The following is a 25,788-nucleotide window of genomic DNA, read 5'->3' on the forward strand; positions in this document are numbered from 1 at the left end:
ACATGGGATATTTCATATGCCATTGCCTGAACCTTGGACTTAGGACAGACCTCACCAAAATTACCGGCCGGTTGAACTGCAATGCACCTAACTGATCTCTGCCTACATCACCTCGGTCCAATGATGGACTACACTCTTGAAATGGAATACATAGACTATCAATTAATTGCCAACAAATCCCTTCATCAGCCAACTAACAAGGACAATACATCTATGTGAACTTCTGCAGTTAATCCAGGATGAACTTCAAAGACATTAGTCATTAAACTTACAGTTCATATAAAATATTTGTTTAAACACTGGCCCTTAACACTTACTTAGTTTAATAATTTTAAACCATGACTTGCACTATACATAAGTAATATTGGCATTATATCCATGCTGTTTAGCCAGAGGGGAACTGGCACCCACAGTGAGCCTGGTTTCTCCCAAGGTTATTTTTCTCCATTAACCAACATCTTATGGAGTTTTGTGTTCCTTGCCACAGTCGCCTTCGGCTTGCTCACTGGGGTTATAAATACAATTATTATTTAATTACTTATTTTTAAACACAATTCACAATCATATTTGATCAAACTACACAATGATGGCTCTAAGACATTATAGATATTATAGTTTCATTTTCTGTTAAAGCCTGATTTTCTGTAAAGCTGCTTTGAAACGATGTGTGTTGTGAAAAGCGCTATACAAATAAAAATAACTTGACTTGTCTGTCTAGACATTGTACTCATCTCAAAACCCAGCGTGCTGCCTACATAGACAGCATTTATGGGCATCACAGGTGTCTCAAAACTTAGTGTGTGTGTGCTGTCTGTCTAAACAGCATTTTTAGACATCATAGTCATATACAAATTCTAGATGGCATTTCTGGGCATCAAAGGTGTCTCAAAACTTAGTGTGCTGTCTGTCTAGGCATCGTACGCATCTCAAAACCCAGTATGCTGCCTGCCTAGACAGCATTTCTGGGCATCATAGACATTAACAAATTCTAGGGTGCTACCTTCCTTGACAGCATTTTTGGACATCATAGGGGTCTCAAAACCTAGTGTGCTCTGTATCTAGACAGAATTTCTGGAAATCATAGACGTATACAAATTCTAGCATGCTACCTAACCAGAAGGCATTTTTGGACATCATAGGTGTCTTAAAACCTAGCATGGTGCCTTCCTAGACAGCATTTCTGGACATCTTAGAGATTCAAATTCTAGTGTGCTACCTTCCATGACAGCATTTTTGTACATCAAATGCATCTCAAAACCTAGCATGCCAGCTACCTGAACAGCATTTTTTTTACACTGGATTACTATGCAAAGCTAGTGGCCTCCTGTCTAGACAGCAGTTTTGGGCATTAGGCGCAAGCAAAATCTAGTATTTATACATAGACTGATACAGAAAACAGAATGAACAGAAAACTCTTAAAAGAAGACTTGATCTCTTGATGTTTACTTGTTGAAGGAATAGACTTGTTCAACTTTATCAATAAAGGAGGAGTAAACATTAATTCACTAAATGTTACAATTAAATAATGCCTTGTGCAAGACAAACAAGCAAAACAAACCAAAATAAATTTAACTGATATACCGTATGATCACACACACACACACACACACACACACACACACACACACACACACACACACACACACACACACACACACACACACACACTGTACACACTGTACTAAATTAAATGGATCATTAAGAGGATGTGAGAAATGTATATTTCAAATGAAAAAGGTTTGTCCTCGTAATCTTTTATCAGAATGTAATAATTTGGATATGACATTCCTTTTCGGCTTCACCAAGCCCTCTTATTTTTCAACCCCTCCTCTCCAACCAAATGTCATTTAGAAAGCATGTTCTATATCGAAAATGCAGTATATAACTGTGATGATTTTGCTGCCGATATAAAATTAAGCAAAATTGTAACATGTAGCAATGATTTTAAAGAAGGCACTCTATTGCAACACCAGAAATATGTCATATTTAACATGTGCTGTAAAGGTTGCAGAGTAAACGCAGTTTGCCCAGACCTCCTACATTAGTAAAATCAGACACCTTCTTTCTAAAGGTGAGGTATTTTTAGACATGCAAATTAAACGCCTACACCTGTGTAACAAATCCTGTTTAGAAACATCCATTCAATTACGTGGTTTTACATCTTAAACAATTACTCAAACTATAAAACAAGTCATACACAACACAAACATAGTATTGTAAAATATTACTTGTGAAAAAAAAATAAATAATAATAATAATAATTTTTTGCCAAGGCAAAAATTATATACTCAGGCACTTATGATATATTCAAGACTTGACAAACATCAATTAAGCATAAATGTTTCTCCTTATGTGCAAAATTAAAAAAACGCATGATTACAAACCATTACTTGACTCTATTTATCTAGTACATTTAAACATTTGGTAGATGCTTTTATCCAAAACATCTTTCAGTGGAAGCTAGCATGTAAATTTTCCCAGTATGTGTGTTCCTTGTGAATGGAACCCATACATTTCGCATTGTCAGTACAGGAATCTTATATCTTTGTAGTTTCACAACAAAATTCTTTGTCTTTGACTCAAGTCCCCATGTGGTTTACAGCCTCGAGGTCCATATTTGAATAACAAGGCACCTGGGACCTCCTCGAAAGCCATTCTGAAGATCACGCAAGCAGCCGCGTGTTCAAGTGCTCACTTTCCAGAAGCTGGCACAGGAAAACTCAAGTTCAGTTCCTCCTCGATGTCTTCCTGTGTGCTCATTCGTACCCTGATCTCCTGTGAAGGTGGAGCTGACTCCTGTTGAGGTGTGCTGATGAGGGGTACGTTCTGTTCACAAACTTCGGCTTCTTCCTTCTTATCACCCGAGTTGGAGCCCAAAATCACCATTCCAGGTGAATAGATATAGATGGACCCTAAAACAAATAAATGAACAAATATGTGCTTTTTAGTGTCCAAATTATTACAGGGTAGCTTTGTTCCAAAAGCTAGTAAGTTGCCAACCAACACAGCAGTTTTAAGTCAACATGAAATTGACACTATTTACTTTCTTAATAGGTATATTATCTCCAGGTATAATTGCGAATAATCAGTGCACATTATTACAAATGAGAAAGGTTTGACATCGTAATCTTTTATCAAAATGTAATAATTTGGAAATGACCTTCCTTTTCGGCCGAAGTCACCAAGCCCTCTTATTTTTCAACCCCTCCCCTCCAAATGTCATTTAGAAAGCATTTTCTATATCGAATATGCATTATTTAACTGTGATGATTTTGCTACCGATATAAAATTAAGCAATATTGTAACTTGTAGCAATGATTTTAAAGCACTTAATATTTCGTCATTAAATTTCATATAGAGCGCATCATTAGATCAGTTTTTACAATTTTTCCTTGTAGGGCTGAACAATTAATTAAAACTAATAAATACAAAATCTGTGTGCGCTGCAGACTGAACTGGTGGCACGCTGTTCCGTGTGCATTCACATGGCTCATCATGCAGTTTTTTCAGCGCTCTCAGTGCATTTTGCATGCATTGTGAAAGCAAAACACTCAAGTTCACATTAGCACAATTGCAAGCATTTGTAACCGCTGCACATTATCTATTAAATAATACCATAACGCTACAGCATTGAATCTATTTTACTGCAATGATCAAATTTAAATGATCGTTCTGCTGATTAAAAAAACACTCTTGGGGGCCTGGGTAGCTCAGTGAGTATAGACGCTGACTACCACCCCTGGAGTCGCGAGTTTGAATCCAGGGCGTGCTGAGTGACTCCAGCCAGGTCTCCTAAGCAACCAAATTGGCCCAGTTGCTAGGGAGGGTAGAGTCACATGGGGTAACCTCCTCGTGTCCGCTATAATGTGTGGTTCTCACTCTCAGTGGGGTGCATGATGCATGGTGAGTTGTGTGTGGATGCCACGGAGAATAGCGTGGGCCTCCACAGGCGCTACGTCTCCGCGGTAATGCGCTTAACAAGCCACATGATAAGATGCGTGGACTGACAGTCTCAGACGCGGAGGCAACTGAGATTCGTCCTCTGCCACCTGGATTGACTACGCCACCACAAGGACTTAGAGCGCATTGGGAAATTGGGAAAAAAATAAAAACACTCTTTAAAGCCATTTCAGAGTAATTACATAAATATCGAGATATACAGTATACTGAATATCATCTTTCCACAAACCAATCTGTTTCTGATTGATGAAATCAAGTCCAGCACTTCATTTGTTTTTATTGTTGAATATCCAGACTCGCCTCTAAAAAAATATCTTGAAATACATCACACTATGAAAGGAAAATGGGTTGCGAACATTGTTTCATGTTGATATTAAGTCATCATTTGTGCACTACCAATGCAAAGTGTTCCATAAGGTACTTATGCTGCCTTTTGTGATACTCTTGGACAGCATCGAATATGTCCTCTGTGGAGAAGGTATTCCCAGAATTCCCTTAGACCAGATTTGTTCTAGATAGTGAATGAGTTGGGTATGTTTTATTCAATATCCGAAAGTACTGATAAAAAGTTTGGTGTTTACCCAATATCTGTGAGTACTGTCTAATTAGAGGATTTCGTTCTTAGCTTAGCAACATGCTAACGTTGAACTTGATTGAAATCAAAGTCTCTTCAATTTCAAGTGAGGTCGCCTCAAGGCAGTATGCTGGATGCTATTCACGGGTTGAGCAGGACGGTACAGTGGTGCCGTGACCCGGATGAGAGTGAGGTTTTGGGGGGTGAGTGTAACGGGAGCCAGCTAGTACGTGATAGCCTCAAGTGGCGCACTAGTGACTGATGGTAGGGGCTTTAGCCTCCTCGTAGCGCCTCCACCTCCTATGCCGGAGACCCTGGTTCAAATCCTGCTCGGTGCAGGTCAAGCAAGACCAGTTACATTAGTGCATGCTGTCTGGTTTTGAGCTTGTTAGATTATTGTTAGCTTCACAGCATGCCAATGTTAAACTCAATTAGAATAAATTGTGAGATGAGTCTCCTGTGCTATTCACATGCGTGGTTTTGTGCGTCCTTTTGCAATAAAAAGCTATATGCAGTGCCACGAACGCAGGTGTTTCAAAACGTGTTTTAAAACAGCTGAAGTTCTGTTTAACTTGACATGGCATGAAAAAATGCACCACTCCTGTGTGAAATGCTGAAAAAACAGTGAGACGCAGCTCACTAAGGTCAAAGACGTCCATCTAGTCCATCTTTACATAGGAAAACAATTTAAAAACACTGTGGATGGACACAAAAAATCTTTCATTGTCAAGACAGAATTTGATGATCACAGAATTTAAATTTTGGGTAAACTATGTCTTTAAAATGCAGTCTAGGTAGGCAGCTCACTAGGTTCTGGAACAGAACTATTTTTTCCCAAGCGATTGAATCTTGGCAATGACCTTTAAAAGGAAAAAAAAACAAAAACAACAACAACAACCCTGCAGAACAGGAAGTAAAAATGGGAATTTAGACAATAGTGTACTTGAAGATAAAATGAGAAAGAATCTGTGATTAAGTGTCGAGGAAACATGAGATGTTTCTGCCAGAGAGGTTAAGTGAACAATCAACAATCAAAAAACACATGCTAAAACCTACTACAGTCCGCATATTCTTTAGAAAGTAAATATTGTAAAGGCTTCTGGCTTTTAAAGGATCGTTCACCCCCCAAAAAATTAAGTCATCATATGAAATCTTTCTTCCTGCTCATTTCCATACAAGTAAAGTGGATGGTGATTTTTATACCGCCAAGCTCCTGAAAAGCTACAAATAACCAAAGGCCAGAAACATACTTCATGCAAGTACATGTGCGCTGATGCGAGAGCATGACCAACGCATTGCCAAGGCGCGTTCCGGTTGAACTTGAATAACCTGCGTTCTTACATTACTGTAGCGGTAACAAACCTCAGTACTCAAGGGGGCAATAGAGTTCCCTTCAAAAATCAGGTAAATTGCTATAAATGTATTGACCAGTGCTCGAATTGAATCAAGTCTTTTTGACCATTTCAGTCAAAAAGGCTGCTTTATTCAGGAACAAACAATGCTATGGTTATCAATATGTCAATCATTGCTATTTCAAGAGTGAATCCCTCATATATATGCGATGTAATTCCCGAAACTGTGCAGCGTGTATGTGGCCGTTGGTCCTCCTCTTAGCAGCATGAAAAACAAGTTTTATACAAATTCTGAATGGATTATATATAGCATAGAAAGCGCACAACGAGCGCTCCCTTTATAATCACTAGAAAGCTGTCACTCATCTTCATCGCGATCTCTAGCACCCCGTAGAACCAGGCCTATTAATAATGAAAAATGAGTAAGCCTAAATGTTTCCAATTTATGCAAGGAATACAAAAGCCCTGACATGGAGTGGATAGATATAGTAGAAAGATATAAAGAGAGAGAAAATTACCCCTCAAAAAAGTCAGTAAGAAGCTTTCTCTTCCCGACTGTGAGTGGAGGTTTATTATTCTCCATTTTTTAGCTAAAGTTAGCTTCACCGGAGTGGCGCCAAGCAAGCAGTCATGTCAACGATGTCATGTGCTTAGCGGTCTTTAGATGTGGGGCGGGGCGTTTACATTTTAAAGAGACATGACAAGTAGCCTATAAACAAACTTAATATAAATTATTGTAAATAATTAATTCACGAAATTTACCGTATCCACTGCATGAATTTAATCAGATTTGTCATTATTATTTTTACTAAAATATAAGTATCTTGGGGACCCCTCTAAGTCTATTTTTCACTTCTTATTAGGGGTACCTAATGCCTTATGGGGGGTCCCGGATCCCCCCAGCCCCCCCCCCCCCAATTCGAGCACTGGTATTGACTTTAACTTGCTCAGCAATATTCTCTTAAAACTAATGTGTAGAAACGGACAGTTCACACAAGGGCTGTCAATCGACCACGAGGAGGTTACCCCATGTGACTCTACCCTCCCTAGCAACCGGTCCAATTTGGTTGCTTAGGAGACCTGGCTGGAGTCACTCAGCACACCCTGGATTCGAACTCGCAACTCCAGGGGTGGTAGCCAGCATCAATACTCACTGAGCTACCCAGGCCCCGATGGCTACCATGTTTAAATTAATCACAAAGAGTAGCCATTCATTTGTTCTCCATGCACTTGTCAATGACAGGTGCATGATACATATGAGATATTTGTGTTGCCACTCCTGGAAGTGTCATGACGCAGATGTGATTGCAGCATCAGATCGGTGCAGGTATGCCATTAAGGCCAATCCATAACAGTCCGAGTAATGCTTCACGTGCAATAAATTGGCTTTTAAGAATGTATACCTTGTCGTTATGATTAACACAGGCTAACGATTGGGGTAAAATTCTGTCATGTGACACTACATTTTTGCATTAATGCCAATTTTCCACGTTTCCAAACCAGTTTTTCGTGACATTTGAAGTATCAACTTAGAGTTTATGTGCTAGAGTTAAACGGAAAAATATTATGTCAACACTTGTGAAATTTTTGCGATAATTTGCATTTCCTTCAGCTATATTGGTAAAATTTTTGATACGTTCTCGTCTCGAGATTTCTGCTAGGGTTGACACGGTGTATGGTTACCGGTTTTACTCGGTACAAGGGGCAACACCAATGTGAAATTTTATACCTGGTAAAAGGAGGGAAATATTATGAATGGAAATTCCAATTTCAATACAATAGCCTAACGAATAGCATAGCCTTAAATAAAGAATAGTTGCCTAATGAAGAGTTTGCAACCCATGATAAATGAACCTAAATAACACATTGAAAGCCAGATGTTCTTTACCAACATATCAAATTACACTGGCAGCAAAGTATGCCCACTGACAGAAGATGTTTAAATGCAGGTAGGGAATATAATGTTCATTAAGATGTCTCGGATTCGGAATGACACAAGAAATGCTGTTAGACACCCAGTCATTCGCTTGAAGAAACACACGTTATTATATTTTTAAGAACAGATGACAGAAAAGCCATCTATGCGCATGTGCAATCTCGTGGAACACACGTATGTAAAGGGTTCTCACTCTTTCATTGTTTCATCTTCTGAATTTTTTTTGCAAGAACAGTATCATCTACTATGAGAATGCTACGCATGACCTCAGACCATCTCAGCTCAGGAGGTGCTCTGAGTTCAGTTCGCTTTATTTCCACAAAGCAGCTCGTTGTGAGCACAACTCTGCAGGGTAATTTTATATATAGGCTATACATCTGTGATTAAATCATAAAATAATACAAAAACGCATTCACCTCGAACCATGATTTATATTTCAGTGATTATTATCATCATTAAAATGATTATGTTTACATTTAGAATTGTTTTTATATCTTAATATGTATTAGTAATTTTCCGCCTGTTGTCATAGACGGAAACTTGCCTGACGGTAAATGGAAAGATGGTTATATATGATTTTTTTTTACCACTTTGTCATTTTAATTGCTTTTTCATTTCATTTGAAGTGCAATTTGAATTTAGATATGTCTTCGGTTTAAGTTTTTCCTTTTTTTTTTTAAATAAATTAATTTAACTTTCAATGCAAAATCACTGAAGCAAGACTTCACTGATCCCTCAGCCGGGGGGGTTGACTATGTAATTGGATATTGTGATTTATTTATTTTTTTTATAAAAATATTGTGAACATATTTCTTGCATATCGCCCAGCCCTAGGAAGGAACAAAACGAATTTATTTACACATTAAATGTCATTACCCTTCTGAAGCAGCTAAACTGGGTCTACAACCAGTGGTAATACCAGTGTTAGTCGGTTTAAACGTGAACACTGCACCGGTTTGAAAATTATAATATTGTGGCATTCTCATTTTGTGCCGTCGCTATCATTGATATCTATATGTAGATACTTCATTAGCAGCTGTTCCTATGGGCCGCGATATATTGGCGCATCCGCCATGTTGGAACGGTCAAGAGCCGTCCATCAACACATGAAAGTAAATTGACAGATACAGTCTGTAACAGTCTGGAGTCTTTTCCAGCCAACTTTCAGATTATCTGATTTTCCATAAACACTGGGCAATATTTTAGATGATATAAAAATGACGAATTACATGATGAACTATTTCCACACAAAAGAAGTTTATACAGCATTCTGAGGCTTCTTCACCATTCACTTGCATTTAAACATCTCTCAACGTTGACCGTTCCAAGATGGCACCGCGGTTGACGTCTGCGAACCAGCCGATTGAGGCATCTACGTATGTATGGCCGAGTTCGAAATGACAAACTACTATACTACCACTCCTATTTCTGCCATAGACAAACATGGCAGAAGTAGTAAGAGCAGTATGGGTAGTATGCCATGTGGTTTGTTCTCTGCACAGCTGAGTGTTGCCTTTACAGCTGGAGTTTCACTTACTGCCCCCTGCTGAAAACAGGTGGTACCTCAAGCTTGAATTGCTCTGATGGTAAGAATATTTACTGGTGTCCAAAAGTCTGGAATAATGTACAGATTTTTTATCAAATCTAGACAGGCCCCATTTCCAGCAGCCATCACTCCAACACCTTATCCTTAAGTAATCATGCTAAATTGCTAATTTGGTACTAGAAAATCACTTGCTGTTATATAAAACACAGTTGAAAGCTAATTGGTTCGTTAAATGAAGCTTTACATTGTCTCTGTGTTTGTTTTTGAGATGCCACAGTATGCAATAGACTGGCATGTCTTAAGGTCAATATTGGGTCATAAATGGCAAAAGAGAAACAGCTTTCTCTAGAAACTAGTCAGTCAATCATTGTTTAGAGGAATGAAGGCTATACAATGCTTGACATTGCCAAAAAAACTGAAGATTTCATACAAAAGTGTACACTACAGTCTTCAAAGACAAAGGACAACTGGCTCTAACAAGGACAGAAAGAGATGTGGAAGGCCAGATGTACAACTAAACAAGAGGATAAGTACATCAGAGTCTCTAGTTTGAGAAATAGACGCCTCACATGTCTTCAGCTGACAGCTTCATTGAAATCTACCCGCTCAACACCAGTTTCATGTACAACAGTAAAGAGAAGACTCAGCGGTGCAGGCCTTATGGGAAGAATTACAAATAAAAAGCCACTTTTGAAACAGAAAAACAAAAAGAAAAGGTTAGAGTGGGCAAAGAAACACAGACATTGGACAACAGATAATTGGAAAAGAGTGTTATGGATCTTAACCCCATTGAGCTTTTGTGGGATCAGCTAGACTGTAAGGTGTGTGAGAAGTGTCCGACAAGACAGCCACATCTATGGCAAGTGCTACAGGTATTTTATATATATATATATATATATATATATATATACACATACAGGGTTGGGGAGTAACGGAATACATGTAGCAGGATTACATATTTAAAATACAAAATATAAGTAACTGTATTCCACTAGTTACAATTTAAATAATTGGTAATCAGAATACAATTACTTTCCAAATGTATTTTGTTAACTGAAGAGATTACTTTGCATTTTATTATCATTTGTTTTATTTTATATTTAGTCTATTCAGTTGGAAAATATTAATGCTTTTAAATGAATCGATCTGAGAAGTGTTTGAACAGGGGGTAAAGTGGAATGTGTTAACTGATGTGTTACATTCATACGAGCAAACAGGGTGTGTGTTATGAGTGAAGATGTGGATCTGACGCCATTGAGGATCTATAGCAACAAAAATGAATCCAATATTGGATATAAATCCAATAAATACATGATTACAAGGCTATATCGTTTGTCAATTTTCTTATGTGGATTGACTATTTTTTACAAGAATAAAGTATGCTTATATGAGAAATAGTAACCAATGTAGCCTGTAGCATCATATAGAAAGCTACAAATAAAAGATTTTCTGCCTCATTCTATGAATAGAATCTACAAACGACAAGAAGATGTTTTTGTGTACACTCTGTGGGGTTTTGAAGTAAGTTTGGAGCATCAGAAATAGTTCCTTGTGTGAACATTTAGCATTATGTCATGTAAAATGATATTTCTAGCCATTAGATGCACCTGTTACAAGTCACGATTATATTTTACAATGAATTCTATCAAGACAATCCACATTAGATCTTTTTTCCTTTAGTAAGACATTGATATTAGTGCAAAGATGTACTGCAAAGAATTTTTGTATTTATTTTTTTCCTGTAAAACAAATCTAATAAATCCTTAAAATAAACTTACTTGAGATTGAGAAGCACTGCATAAGATATTTTGGCCTTTTCAGAGCATGTATTTTGTATATAAGTGTATTTTGTTTTATTGTACTGGCAGATTTCTTTCAAGTTTTTCACTTGTTTGAAGTCAAAAACAAGTGAAAAAATCTACCAGTGCTGAAGAAGTAATCCATAGTACTTAGAATACGTTACTGACCTTGAGTAATCTAACGGAATATGTTACAAATGACATTTTACAGCACGTATTCTGTAATCTGTAGTGCATATATATATATATATTTTTTTTTACGTGTTATTTTATATGTAATTAATTGCACTGAATTAATGTGTTAAATCAACAGCCCTATTTCTCACTAATATCTGCTATAGCACCCCTTGTGGCAATGTTGAGAATGCAACTCGTGAAGTATGTTTCCGCCTTAAAAGTTTAATAAAAGTAGACCATCTGACTCATAAACTGTATTCCAAGTCATCAATAAGCCGTTTGATAGATTTTTTGTGAGGGACAGGCCAAGATTTTAATCTCAAATCACATTTGCAGTCACTTATAATTGCAAACTTGCCATGTTGCGATCAGTCACATATGACACACAAGATGTTCCAGTTCCTTGCACAAAGCTATTGTATGGCTTCAGAAGACTTGGAATATCGTGCAAGAGTCACATGGACTACTTTATGGTGCATTTTAAATGTTTTTTGGAGCTGGGAAGTATAAATCATTATCCACTGTTGCTGTATCGAAAAGAGAAGCTTGTACATACTGCATAACATCTCATTTTCTGTTTACACTCGTAACAGCATATTGTATTATATTTACAGTAAAAAGCATCGAATGAAGCCTGTGCTCATGGCTCTATATGCACAAAGGGGACTTACCTACTGTGTTGCTGACATTCTCACTCTTCCCATTGCTGACCTGTTGAACACCTCCCTTAGGCGACATCACCCCCATACTTTGACCTCTGACTGCTCTGATATCATTGCCAAGTGGTAATTGAGCTTCAACTTTGTGATCTTTCAAAGACTGGGACAGGGAATTAGACCAAATATGTTGATCTTCTTGCAAAAACATACCATGACTGTAAAACATATTACATTAAAGTGATAGTTCACCTTAAAATGACAATTCTATCATCATTTACTCACTATCATGTCATTCCAAACCCGTAATGAAAGGAAAATAGCACTATAAAAGTAGAAATCCCATAACTAAAAAAAAAAAAAAAAAAATGAAATTTAAGTAGTTATTCACTGAAAACTTGCCCTCTGCTGTAGCTTTAAAACCTAATATGGCATGTTCGAGATAAGTCCATTTTGATCATGCAGAAATAATAACAACTTAAATTTTGGTCTGTTGCTCATGCAAAGCTAATATAAAGCTTTGGAATATAGCGCACAAGTCATGTGGACTGCTTTTATGATGCTTCTTTGTCCTTTTTGTAACATGAAACTTTTGGTCACCATCTACCTTTATTGCACAGAAAAGAGAACCCTGGTTTTGATAAAAAAAAAAAAAATTCCTTTCTGTAACTAGGGACGGGTAACTCGCAAGCCAAGTAACTCGCAAGCCATGTGTGCTGAGTGCATGAAGTGTCCAACATTCCACAATCCGTTTTGATGCTAAAAAAGTGCATCATCAAGATACTTGAAGTACACTTCTTTTTGCTGCATTTTCAGCATAAACAACATTCTACTCGCACTACTTACAGTACAAAATGACGTTGAATAGTGCAGAAGTGTGCAGTTTGGGATGCACCTTGAATGTTTTGCAGTGTAGATTCAAAAGAACTGACTCTCAAGAGTCATTTGTTTGGGAATTGGGCTACACTGGTCATGCTGTATGTTTCACATTGCAGATTCAAATGAACCGACTCATAAGAGTTATTCATTCGGGAATTGGACAACACTGGATGCACAGTACTGCTATTTTAGTAGTGGTGTTGCTGAATGGTAGCACAGGACAATGTCAGAGTATTTTAGTAAGGTGTTCCGTCCACATCGATGGATGAAAATAAGGCTTGTTCGTTTTTTGGAACTGGTTCTGCATAAGGGTCGGTTCCCAACCCTATCCGTACTACAGGGAAATATATCATATTTGGTAAATCATAATTATTTAATTTGTATTATGTATTTAAACAATTTAATTTTTGGCAAAAGTGGACATAACATACATAAAAATGAGAGACAAGCAATTAAATATGTAGGCTAATGAAATCGGCTTACAGGCAATTTCACAGTTTTTGATTCATAATTAGAAGTACTCACATGCTTTCCATAAAGGACACCTGAAATGAAAGTAAGAAAATATTAAATATGCTGCATGTAATGTGTTGCTTTGTGTGACATAATGTGTAAACAGCTCATCTAAATGCATGGTGACTGTGAGAACGGTCTATTGCATGCTTAGTCAATCTGTGGTTTCTCAGGTTGTCATGCATGCGTAAAAAGCATATCATTCTGAAACGCTGTGAATGTTTATGCTGAGTGTGCTCTTATGGGAATCAAAGCATGTGCGAGTCAACACAATGTGGTTTCCCGTAACAAGTGCTCTGGGTGGACTTGAACATATAGTCTCATATTCCATTGTTGAAAATTACAAAAGCATGCAAAATATTGCTGATAAATAATTTTCTTTGCAGGGTTATATAATATAGAGATCCCACACACTGATTACTATTATGATTTAAAAAAATAATTTTAAAGTGATGTCTGGAGAGGTTTTCCATTCCTGTGTCAGGCATTAATTTAAAAAGATTAGAGATATTAAAAGTACTTATTGGAAACTAAGACACAAAATAATATCTAGCCAATAAATACACAGCAATATATAGCCAATTGAATACAGTATTTTATATTTTAGAAAGAACATAACTTGAAAAAGAAATATAGAAATTTGAATTATAATTAAAAAATATATAATTTATTATATATACTTATTATATAATAAAATTATATGTATATATATATATATATATATATATATACTGTATATTATATAATTATGTAATATATGTATTATAATTATATATAATTATTATACACTTATATAATAAAATTATATGTATATATATATATATATATATATATATATATATATATATATATATACCATATGTATACTGTGTATTATATAATTATATAATATATGTATTATTAATTATATATAATTATTATACACTTATATAAGAAAATTATTTTATTACAGAGAGAGAGAGAGAGATATTTCTGCAGGTTTTCAATGACTGTGGGAGCCCAGGTTATTTGTTTTCTTCATTGTATTTTATGAAAAATGTTTGTATTCGTAATATACAATATTTATTTTACTCTTTATATCATACCTGTGCATTTTGAAATTGTTTTCTGTGCCGTTCTTTTCTGCAGCAAACAGATGCCGGTCATCACCAACAGGAGTGTCAACAAAAAGATCCACAGGAGCAGCCAATAGGACTGGCTGACACTGGATGTATTTATGAATAGTTGATCGCCCCCTTGTGATGACATAGAGAAATACAGTGTATTTATACTGTGCTCTGTTTTATGGTTATTCTTCTGATAAAATTACTTTTCATCTACATAAAAAATAAATATTGTTATATTCCAATCATGAAATATAAAAAAGAGATGGTTGGGTGAATCTCATATATATATATATATATATATATATATATATATATATATATATATATATATTAATATTATTATTATTATTATTTTTATTTTGATAAAATATACTGCCTCGTGCCTTGTGACCTTATTTTAATGAAAACAAAGCACATTTCCCCCCAAAATCTTTATCATCATAAAAGAACTGGAAAATATTTATTTTTTTGATAATTGTCCTTATTCTTAATAGTGGTTATCATATTTCCAAAGAAATAATGTAATACAATGGTTTTATTTTGATTTCAATAGCAAAAATTAAAGGCAGTACAACAGATATTACAATGATATAAATACTTTACTGACCAACATTTTTTTTCACATTGCAACAATGATAATTCATTTTTTTTTTTTTGCATTACAATAATGTGAATTAGGGGGGAAACAGTGCATTTATTGACATAAAAATTATTTCACAATAATTTCATTCTTTTTTTTTTTAGGTGAAATTTGAACTGGACATGTTCTTGACAGGTTTCATGAGACTCACCGGTTATCTTCAATAGCTTAAAATATTTCGATAAAACTTTACAATAATGTTCAGTTTGTTAGCATTACTAAGTGCATTAGGTATCATGATCTAACAATGAACAATAGTTTTGAACATTAAATTTTATTAATCGTTACTGAACGTTTATTAATCTTGGTTCATGTTAATTTATAAAAATACTATTGTTCATTGTTAGTTCATTACGCATTAACTAATGTTTATGTTTTAAATCTTTTAATTTAAAAAAATGAATTAGTATATGCCGAAATGAACATGAACCAAGATTAAAAGTATTGTTCATTGTTAGTTCATGTTAACTAATGTAACTAAATAATGTTAATGAATACAACCTTATTCTAAAGTGTTACCAAATATTTTGCACATTGTTTTTTAAGAAGTAGTGCACTTAGAACAATGCAACCCAAAATGGACTTCACATTGTTGTGTCGTGTCGTACTTGTGTTCACATCAGTGCTTGGGGGAGAGGTTGTCTCGGCTGTAGACTGCAAAGACAGTTGGCGCATCTGTGCTGCGAATAGATGTGAAGGATTCTGTTGAGATCTGAAATAATGGAGTGTCGGGGAGGTGATGGGTTTGATAGTGATGAAGGTGTGTGTTGTCGGGGTTGTGGTGGTGGCGCTGGAGTCTGTAGTGCTGGGACTGAGGGTGGAGTCTGTAGTAGAGGAGATGATGGTTATAACGGTGGAGGGAGTAGTCGTGGTCATGGGCGTGGTCACAGGATGCCGACATTCTCTGTCCTGAGTCGCTGTGCCCTCTTTGATCACTATCATTCCAAAACTTGCACAACTGAGAAAGAGACAGAGAGTGTATGAGACAAGAGTGGGTTTTAAAAAATACTATCAGCTTTATCTGATTGATTGTAATGATTGTTTTTTATGTCAGTTTATTAGGCTGGATTCTGCATATTTCGGCCCAGTACAGAAAATGAAAATGAATTAAAAGTCATTATGTAATTTCAAACCCATATGCTGCAATTTGTATGTGGAACACAAAAGGAGACTGTGACCACGTCTGTCCTGCTCCATTGACAAAAACCATAAAAGTACCATCATATTAGTCCATCTGACTCCTATACTGTGTTAACACAAAGCTATTGTATAGCTTTAAAAGACTTGGAATGTAGCAAACAAGTCGTATGGACAACTTTTTAATGTGGTTTGGTCCTTTTTAGAGCTTGAAAGCCACTAAAAACCATGGCAGTGTGGGGGGTGTCATAAATAAGAACATGATTTGAGGTTAAATGCAAAGTTTTCTTGGGTAATACAGAATTCAACGATACCACAATTTCCAATATCATGCATACTGCCTCTCTGCCATTTTTAATTGTCATATAAAAGTTATATATCTTTCAAACCCTTTGCTGAATTTAAATAAAAATGTGTATGCTTCATCTACATCATGTCCTGAGGGTACCTGAGCAGTTGAGGCAGCATCACCTGTAGTTCAAAAGAAAATGGTCTGTTTAGCATGGTTATCATGCTACATGCTATGATAGCTTAGCATGCTAATTGGTTAAAAGGGTGGGGGTGGGGTTAGAGCATCTGCTGCCTCCAGGAACAAACAGAGGCACCTTTGTAGAATGGGCCTATTTGATCACAATGCTATCCACTGGCAGCATTAGCTTAGCATGGTAATCTGTTAGCATGCTAATTGGTTAGCACGCTAACCAATGCTTTTGTGTGTTCACTCTAAACTTGTCATGTCTCTTTGGCATTGTTGAGATATGTCAAATGAGTGGTCTAGTGCTTAGAGCTTTGAGGGGTCCAGTAAAATTTGTTTTAAAAATTGTACTTCTAGCTGCCCCCCCCCCCCCCCCCCCAAGTTACACTGAAAACAGAAGTGAAATACTGAGATCTCAAAGATATATAAAGCATGTGTGTAAGAGAAAGACAGTCAAAGAGAAAGAGTGTGAGGAAGAGAGAGAGAATGTCAGATAAAGGGAGGAAGAGTGAAACTAGATGACTCTGCTGTGTGTGTGACCTTGCGTGACTCTTAATGTTTCACATCAAATTAATTTTGCTGCATCTTCATCCCCTCTTTACCACTGAATAGTCATTTAATTGAATGCAATTTGCTTATTAAAGAAATATCAGTAATATGGCTCTTTTTCTCCCTATATCTTATCATGTAAAATACAAATCAGCTTGTAATGGCTGACTCCACATTTTCACCAAACAATGACAGCCAGGGGCACTAGTGTGTTCTATAACAGTATGTTCAATAGTTGTCCAATGGTGTGACAGCAAGTTTTGGGTGTAATCTGTTTACAAAGGTATTTGTTACTGTAATCCAATAATTTTAGTAAGACATTACATTTTAAATGATCAGATAACAGTTTCTGACTTTTAATGGTGTTAATTACTTTTAAGTACAGTACATTACTTGGGTTACACATATTTCTAAAATAATATTATTTACATAGAATACATTTAAAACATGAATTATTTTCATATGTACATCTGTTTTCATTTCTGTGAAAGCTGAAGAGTCACTAACAAGTGAGTGTAAGGATGAAACGCGTGCTGTTGAGTGTATGACGCAAGTGACATTGAACAAGGAGGAAATATAGACATTATTCTCAATTTGTTGAGCTACAAACTTTACTGTGAAAAGTTTTATAGAAAGTAACATTAAAGTATCAGTAATGTGATTACATTTCCAACAAAGCAAACAGTAAAGTAATCTGATTAGAATTAATTAATCATTTGTAGTGGATTACATTTTTGAGTAACTAAGCCAACACTGGTTGCAGCACATTAATTTTCTAATATTTCTAATATGAATGAATATTACTCACTCTGTATGAGGCATGCAGGTTGGGTTCAAAGAGTGTTTGCTGGAGAAAGTGCCAGGCTCACATGGAACACATGGTTTGTTGCAGTATGTGGAATAATTGTTTTTACTTGTACAGTAGAATCCTGGTTTGCAGTGGCACACACGATTGTGGTCCAAAGTGCATGAAGTAACTTCTATCTGATTTAAATCCTCTGGTCCCACATGAATATACAAAAATATACAAAACAGTCAATGAAAATATAAATGAAAAAAACATGTGCACACAAATTTGTAATGTCTTTTATAATACACAGTGTTTTAAACATTGTGAAAACCAGAATGTAGTCGTGTTCACATAATCAATGATGAGCATGATTCGGAGGTTGCATTCTTGCTTTAAAATATAATTTTGACTCCACTGACAGTTAGGTTTAGGGTTGGAGTTTGGGTTAGGGCATTTGGTAAATAAAATATGCATTCCTATTGACTGCATATTGTATTTAAAAACTAAAAATACAACTCGCTTTTGGCGCTACTCTGTGGACATTTACCTCAACAGCACTTCCAGCTTCGGCCACTGGGGGCAGTGGTTCAAATTTCGGTAAGCACAGACAGATTTTGGCAGCAGAACATTCAACCCCTTGTCGCTGAATAAAGGCCAATTAAGGTCACATTAGAAATAATCTGATGCTAGGCAAGTTGTTAGCAACAGACAACCAATCAAAAACAATCAATGGTTGTCTCATTTAATATTAAGGGCTCTGGTCCTGTGAAAACTAGGAAGTAGTCGCTTTCACATAAACAAAGTTCAGCGCGATTCGGAGGTTGTATATTTGCTCTAAAATATCATTTTTACTCCACTGACGGTTAGGTTTAGGGTTGGAGTTTGTGTTAGGGTGTAGGGTTAATGAAATATGCGTTTCTGTTGATTGTATAACGTCATTTAAAACTAAAAATACAACTCTTTTTTGGCGCCACACTGTGGACATTTTACCTCGACAACACTTCCAGTGTTGGCCAGTGGAGGCAGTGGTTCAAACTTAGGTGAGTACAGACCGATTTTAACAGTAGAAAATGCGACCTCCTGTCAGCGAATTCAGGCCAATTAAGGCCATGTTAGATGCTAGGCAAGTCGTTTAGCGACAGACAACCATTCAAAAACAATCAATGCTTGTCTCATTAAATATTCATATGCTTTGAACAGTCGCAAAAACGTTATGCGGTAAGTTGCATTTCAGTTTCTGAGTTAAAAATGTTATGCAAACACGGTAACTGGAGTGCTGTACTTGTCCCAGCAACAATTTATATAAGGGTAGTTTTACTTACGATTTACACAGAAACGGCTTGTATTTCGTGAATAAAGCCTAATGTTATTAACCTTGTAAATATACAAATAAATATGTTAAAGTCAACATGAAAGGATATTCACAAGTGAAGTAGTATGTACAATAAGCAGTAAAATTTTGGGTAGGACTTCATTTTAACCATCTAATTGGATCGTGAAAAGTGAGGGTTCCAGACTAATCCCCTCTTGAAACACCGCAGACACCGATTGGTTGAATCTTTTGAGGGCTTGTGACATCAGCTGCAAAAATAAAGTCGTTTCAGAGGTGGAACGAGTTATCGCATTTTGATAAAAGATTATTTTTATTATATAGAAAAAAAAATTCCCTTTGGAATAATGTCCACCGATGAATAATGCACAATAAGACCAGTCCAGGAATGTGTATAAAGGAAGTGAATAGGATACATTTTAAACCAGTATGTAAAATCTTGAAACTTGACAACACAGGATTAAGTATTAACCCAGGGTGAAATATGTACGGTGTGAAACATGCATCAAGATATCCCAGGATTGTTAACCCAGAGTTTAAATGACCCTGTTTTCAAAGTAAAGTCTGAAAAGCCCATTAATGTTCTAAATGCTAGGAAATGTCATAACTCTACTAACCAGAGCACTTGGGAGTGCAGCGTTCACATTTCTGGATTCCCTGTCGCCGATACCAGTAACTTTCAACGGAGCACATACTGTTACACCTACAGCCATGTACGGTATTGTCTACATGAGAAACACAAAGCAAATGTCACAGACATCAAAAGTTATCACACATCTTTATGTGGTACTCACAACTTTATAGTGCGAGAGTAAAAGTGCATTATGCAGCACCCTTAGAAGAGTTTTGGAGTGACTAGCACCATGTTTCTAAGTACGCACTCATAAATGAGGCACATATTCTGAAACCAAAGGGAAAAATTTCAGTTAAAGGCTGAGTAAAATCTCTCTTTATTCAATTCGCATAAGTCAAAGCATGGCTAATCAAGAACAAATGGTGAGATATGCTGACATGCTAGAAATGCCAGAGTGAAGTACTAAAAGGTACAGATTGACTGTTTTTAACCAGCCTGTCTGTCACTTTAGACCCACATGCTGGCAATGACTGGTACTGTGGTACAATGGTAGTATCCTAGTAGTATAGTATATGGTGCTGAAATCCACTGACCATGGTATTAATGTGGTATTCCAAGGTACTAATGGTACTACCATGGTACATGGCTACAAGCCCAAAAAAACCATGGTAGTACCATGCACTGAAAACCCTAATAAGTTGACTCTACTCAACTGATTGAGTAAATTTGCTCCTTCAATTGAATTGAGAACTGATGTAATGGGAGCCAGCTGGTACGTGATAGCTGTGTGGTATATGTAAACCTCACTCCCCTGGCCTCAAATGACTCACTAGCGACTTCCCATGCTGGCTGAAACGCCGGTTAGGTTTTACCATAGCAGGCTTTTGAGAAAGGTAACTTTGATAAACTTCATCTTGTGCTGTGTAATGTGAAAAGGTGTCAATATTTTTTTTTAGTCCATAGTTTAATTAATGCTACACAATATATTCAGGCTACTAAAGAAAATGTTCAAATGATGCTCCTAAAATCACCAGAAATTAACGCTTTGGTGCTGTTTTTGAATATATATATATATATATATATATATATATATATATAAGCTTCCTTTGACTTTAAGAAGAATTAAACAAAGATACGTCATGAGTACGTAAAGCATGGTCACAGAGAAAAGCTTTTAAAACAATTGCGGTCAAAACATCATTGCACAGAACGTTAACGAAATAGACTGTTACTCGTATCTCAGAAATATGCTCTAATTAGACTCAATGTTGTGTGTGGGTATGACACATGAAAGAGATGCTGAGGAGAAAGTGGTTCAAACTTACCATTGCCACATTTACTAGGACAGCTGGCATGTAGAAATGGAAAAAGCTGTAAAAGAAAAGAACAACAGTGGATATTCAAATGGATAGTCCTGCCTGTAAAACTGATGTGGACGTGGAAAGTATAAACCCTTATCGCATCGTTAATATATTATGTGCAAAGATTGTTTAATATCTTTATTTCGTATTTACTGTAAATATCCGTATTTACGGCCGGTGTCCTAACATTTTATCCTACTCGTCTGATTGCCATACCAGGGCTTACTGCGCATGCGCACATCAATATTGCGTTATTTTTGTCACGCTTAACAACAGGACCATACCCCCTTCATTTTAGACTGATAGGACAATCTGATAAGGTATTTTACGCTACGGTAGAAAAATCGACAGAACACCGGGCGATATATCGAATATATATCCGATATATCAATATATCCGCGATGATTTTGATGCCGATACAAAATTAAGCGAGATTGTGAATATCGCGTTGATTTTAATGTGCTTATTATTTGTCGTCATAAATATGAACGCATTAAGATTTTTTTTGTCATAATTGTGCGTTTATTGGCTTTTTTTTTTTTAATATATTTCGAACAAAAGCGTTAAAACAGATATTGTAACATCACTAACGCAACGGTAGCAAAAACGCCGTTGAGTTGCTAAGTTTGATGCATTTCTGTGAAACAGTTCAAACGATCTGTTTTAAAGAATCGATTCAACGTTTGCGTCATCACAGAAGCCACCGCGTGGCATTTTTCATATATTAAAATATTAATGTAAAAAATAAATGTTGGTAAACATTGTAGTTTATTAATGTATTGTTGTATTGGTGCATACAAATGAAATTGATTAAATACAATTTCCGTATGTTCATTTCCCACACAGCACACGTACATCTCAGAGATGTCAGCATTTAGTCTGGAAAGCATCAAATTCTAATTAACATCTGATAAAAATCTTAAAAAGAGCAGATTTACGTACATTATAAATCAATCAAAATGCCTCAAAGACATTTGCTGAATGTCCTTTTGACATCCAAGAGGAAACGTCATTGCAGATGAGCAAACGATCTAAAAAACGTCTTAAGATGTATGTACGTGTGCGATCAGGGTTAGTGAAAATGTGTGCAAACATGCCTTAAGTATTTTTAACAAGATACAAAAATACATACATTTCTAAATGTACATATTAAATATCACCAAAATTGCTGAAAAACACTGAGGTATATTGTATCGATATCACACAGCTCTAAAAGTGATTGAATTAAACAAAGGTTCTTTGGCTAATCATTGCAGTGACCAATATTGTAATTACAGTATTTATTGCCAATGTACTCATCCTACATTTGACAAATGCTAGATATACACATTTAATGTATTCAACGTATTTCTCTTCTGGGAACACTTACTAAATATATTGATGACTCAACTTGGACACAAGGGTGTATCCCAATTTTTGTCCATTAAAATGCTTTCTAGAATGGGAATGTCCCTACACTAATGCAACTTGCTTCTGAATTACAGCGGCAAGTAGTAAATTTGACTGTGTAAAAATGACTGTGACGGTAATGTAAACCATAGACATAAATTTAGGTAGGGATGAGGAACATGTCCCTATCAACTTTTAGAAAATCGAAAATGTCCTGACCAACATTTGGGCAATTTTACTACTTAGAAAATACTTTCACTTTATATGATTTTATTCTCATTTGAATGACTATTAAAAAATCTCAGTGTCATTATTTATGTGTAATTATTGTCCAACATCTTCTGAAGCGGCGCATAAAAGGCGTTGTCACGTGGAACCTGTTACTTTTCTCAGCACTGTTCAGAATGCCAGCTCGTCAAAATGAGTCGTCTATGTCAGCGCAAGGATGTTTGCATTTGTAACTATTTCAGTGTATAGCATTCATTTAGCCAATACATGTTTTGTTTTGCACATTGGAGAAGAACATTGAGGTAGATAGGGAAACATGTTTTGTCTATAAAATACAGGAAATCAAATTAGACCTTCATGATCCAAATAGTGCTTGTAAAAATAGTGCTAATATTTAACATGGTGGGGCAGAGAAAAAGAAAATGAGACATGTTATAGGGTTGTGCCTATAGACACTACACTTTTTCTGATTCTTAATATCAAAATTTTGAATAATGTCCTCCTTGCAAAATTGTCGCTACCAACTTTCAAACTAAACCTACTGCTGGTGTCAAGATTTATAGTGAAAAAGGAGTTAAATTTTGGTCTGTTTCTAACTTAAAACTGATTCGGATGGCTTCAGAAGACATGGATTAAACCACTGGAGTTGTATTACTTATGCTGCCTTCATGTTCTTTTTCGAGCTTCAAAGTTCTGGTCACCATTCACTTGCATTGAATGGACCAACAGAGCTGAGATATTCTTCTAAAAATCCTCATTTGTGTTCTGCAGAAGAGATCTACACATCTGGATGGCATGGCAATGAATTTTCATTTTTGGGTGAGCTATTCCTTTGGCCTGAGTGTTTTGTCTCTGTGAAAGGTTGAGATTTATCATTAAAGATGAGTAAGAGATGGACATCTTATTTAATCAATTTGAAAACAAACGGATTAGTCATGTCTTATGCTATTGGCCAGTGAGCACTGGTGCCACCCACTAGTTGTTGTTAACCAAGTTCTAGGAATTTGAATGTGGATTGAGAGAGAATGTTTTCGATGTGATGTTTTAGCCTTACTTGCTCAAATACACAACAGTCGGACAGACAAATTCACATGTGTTCGTGAAAGTTTTCGCCAACCTGAGAGCAAATACTTTAGGTAAGAAACACATCACAAAATGGACATTTCTCAACCTGAGAAACACCCACAGAAAAATTCCTATCAACAGGTCACTAAACAGATAAATAACCACAAACAACAGCAGCAAAATGTACATATAGTTACATAACTTTTTGACATATAGTTATGGTGATACACAACATATGGTTTCATAATCAATGTGAGTGTGTGGGTTGGTTCTTGGGTAGTTGGTTGGGGAACACTGGTTATTGCTCAACCTTTCAAAACATGTCAGATTGCATGTCTGTTCCATCCACAGTTCACTATTGATCTGCTTTGAAAGATCAGCTGTTAATAGATCAGTTTGCCTATCTAAACTTGTGGTTGAACTACAGAAGAATCGGAATTCAAAGCTCTCCCTTTGTACCTAAGGACTGAAATGAGTATGTAAACTGCCAGTAACTGACATGCTTTGTCCTATTAAAATATTGGAAATTCTTTTGTGACTAAATTGTGAAGTGCACTTTTGGTTACAGCCTCTCCAATGGTCAGTGTTCTGAAACCAAGATTTTTATTTTCATGCAATGCCTCTACACCTGTTATTTTAGTTGAAACCCTTTTGTTATTTAGATACTTTGGCTTTATTAAATAATAGATCATTATTAATTAATTAGAGACTTTTAAACCTGAAAGTATCTTGATTTTCTTTTTTTACATGGGAATCCATGATTTCTTGGTTAATACACATGCACAACTTTTGTTAAAATATTAAATGACATTAAATATTAGACCATGAGACAAAAACTAGTGAGATGCCTACCTAACCTGATTTTTTTTTTTTTTTTTTTTTTTTGGCATCAGAAACTCTTAAAAAATAAAGGTTATACACTGCAGGTTCTTCTGTTCAGTTTATTTGTCTTCGTCCTTTAAAGCACCAGAAAATGTATGGTTTTCTAAGCGATTAAATAATGAATTGCTCTTTAAAAGGTGATCAAATGGAACCAGATTTTTGGGTATAACTGGAACCTTTATTTTGAAATAGTGAGCACGATTTTGATTGGAACGTTCACACAAAATGCTGTCTAGATAGGCTGCTCACTAGGTTTTGAGACACTGACTTTTAATATCAGAGTTAGAATGAATTCTATACCGACAATATTAATAGTACCATTAAAAAACATTGGTATTGAAGTACAGTTATTAATAAAAAATTTGAATAATTGTTCCTTTCAGTCTAAATTATATAGCATGTAACATTGAAGTCACCTTCACACTCACCAGATAAAACAGTAGAATAAAAGTTGTGGTTGAGGAGGTAGATGGTGTTTTCATGATCCCAGCAGATGATGGTTTTGTACAGTTCATTGAGGGTCATTGAGTTTGTGGGACATTCAGTTCGAGTTTAGCGCTTTTATATTTGAGCGCGTGGGAAGAGGATCAGACCAATGAGACCAAAACACACCACACCTCAGTGAGGAGGTGTGAGCTTTACTTACTATACTTTACTAACAGATGATGTACAAGAATTGCAAGTCTATAGTAAATTTACACATACTTCAAGAATTTTGTAAGTAATATAACAAGTGCTTGGTTTACTTAGACATATAGTGATCATTTACATGTGTGCACACATTTAAAAACCAAAATAGAGTAAATTTAGCAATCATCGTGTAGATACATTATAGTAATGAGCATTTAACCTTTTCAATATAGCTAGAAT

General features: G+C 35.9%; 1 protein-coding gene across 1 annotated transcript; it reads right to left on the bottom strand.

Moving 5' to 3' along the window:
- Positions 1–1,605: 1,605 nt before the first annotated feature.
- Positions 1,606–25,432, bottom strand: si:dkeyp-61b2.1 (tumor necrosis factor receptor superfamily member 21). The gene is made up of 9 exons (XM_051675810.1): positions 25,347–25,432; positions 21,319–21,364; positions 20,037–20,144; positions 18,108–18,297; positions 15,747–16,096; positions 14,478–14,627; positions 13,405–13,424; positions 12,016–12,163; positions 1,606–2,912 (listed from the first exon to the last, which is right to left on the bottom strand). Exons 1-9 carry the CDS (start codon positions 25,398–25,400, stop codon positions 2,692–2,694), a joined length of 1,287 nt encoding a protein of 428 aa, XP_051531770.1. The 5' UTR covers positions 25,401–25,432; the 3' UTR covers positions 1,606–2,691.
- Positions 25,433–25,788: the final 356 nt, after the last annotated feature.

Source organism: Myxocyprinus asiaticus, chromosome 37 (assembly GCF_019703515.2).
Source record: "Myxocyprinus asiaticus isolate MX2 ecotype Aquarium Trade chromosome 37, UBuf_Myxa_2, whole genome shotgun sequence".
Classification (NCBI taxonomy): Eukaryota; Metazoa; Chordata; class Actinopteri; order Cypriniformes; family Catostomidae; genus Myxocyprinus; species Myxocyprinus asiaticus.

Excerpts from the sequence above, each read along its gene's own strand:
- si:dkeyp-61b2.1 (XM_051675810.1), bottom strand. The coding sequence starts at position 25,400 with ATGAAAACACCATCTACCTCCTCAACCACAACTTTTATTCTACTGTTT. Across the intron at positions 20,145-21,318 it reads TCCTAGTAAATGTGGCAATG|ACAATACCGTACATGGCTGT; the intron begins GTAAGTTTGAAC and ends TTTCTCATGTAG. Across the intron at positions 16,097-18,107 it reads ACCTGCATGCCTCATACAGA|TTGTGCAAGTTTTGGAATGA; the intron begins GTGAGTAATATT and ends TCTCTTTCTCAG.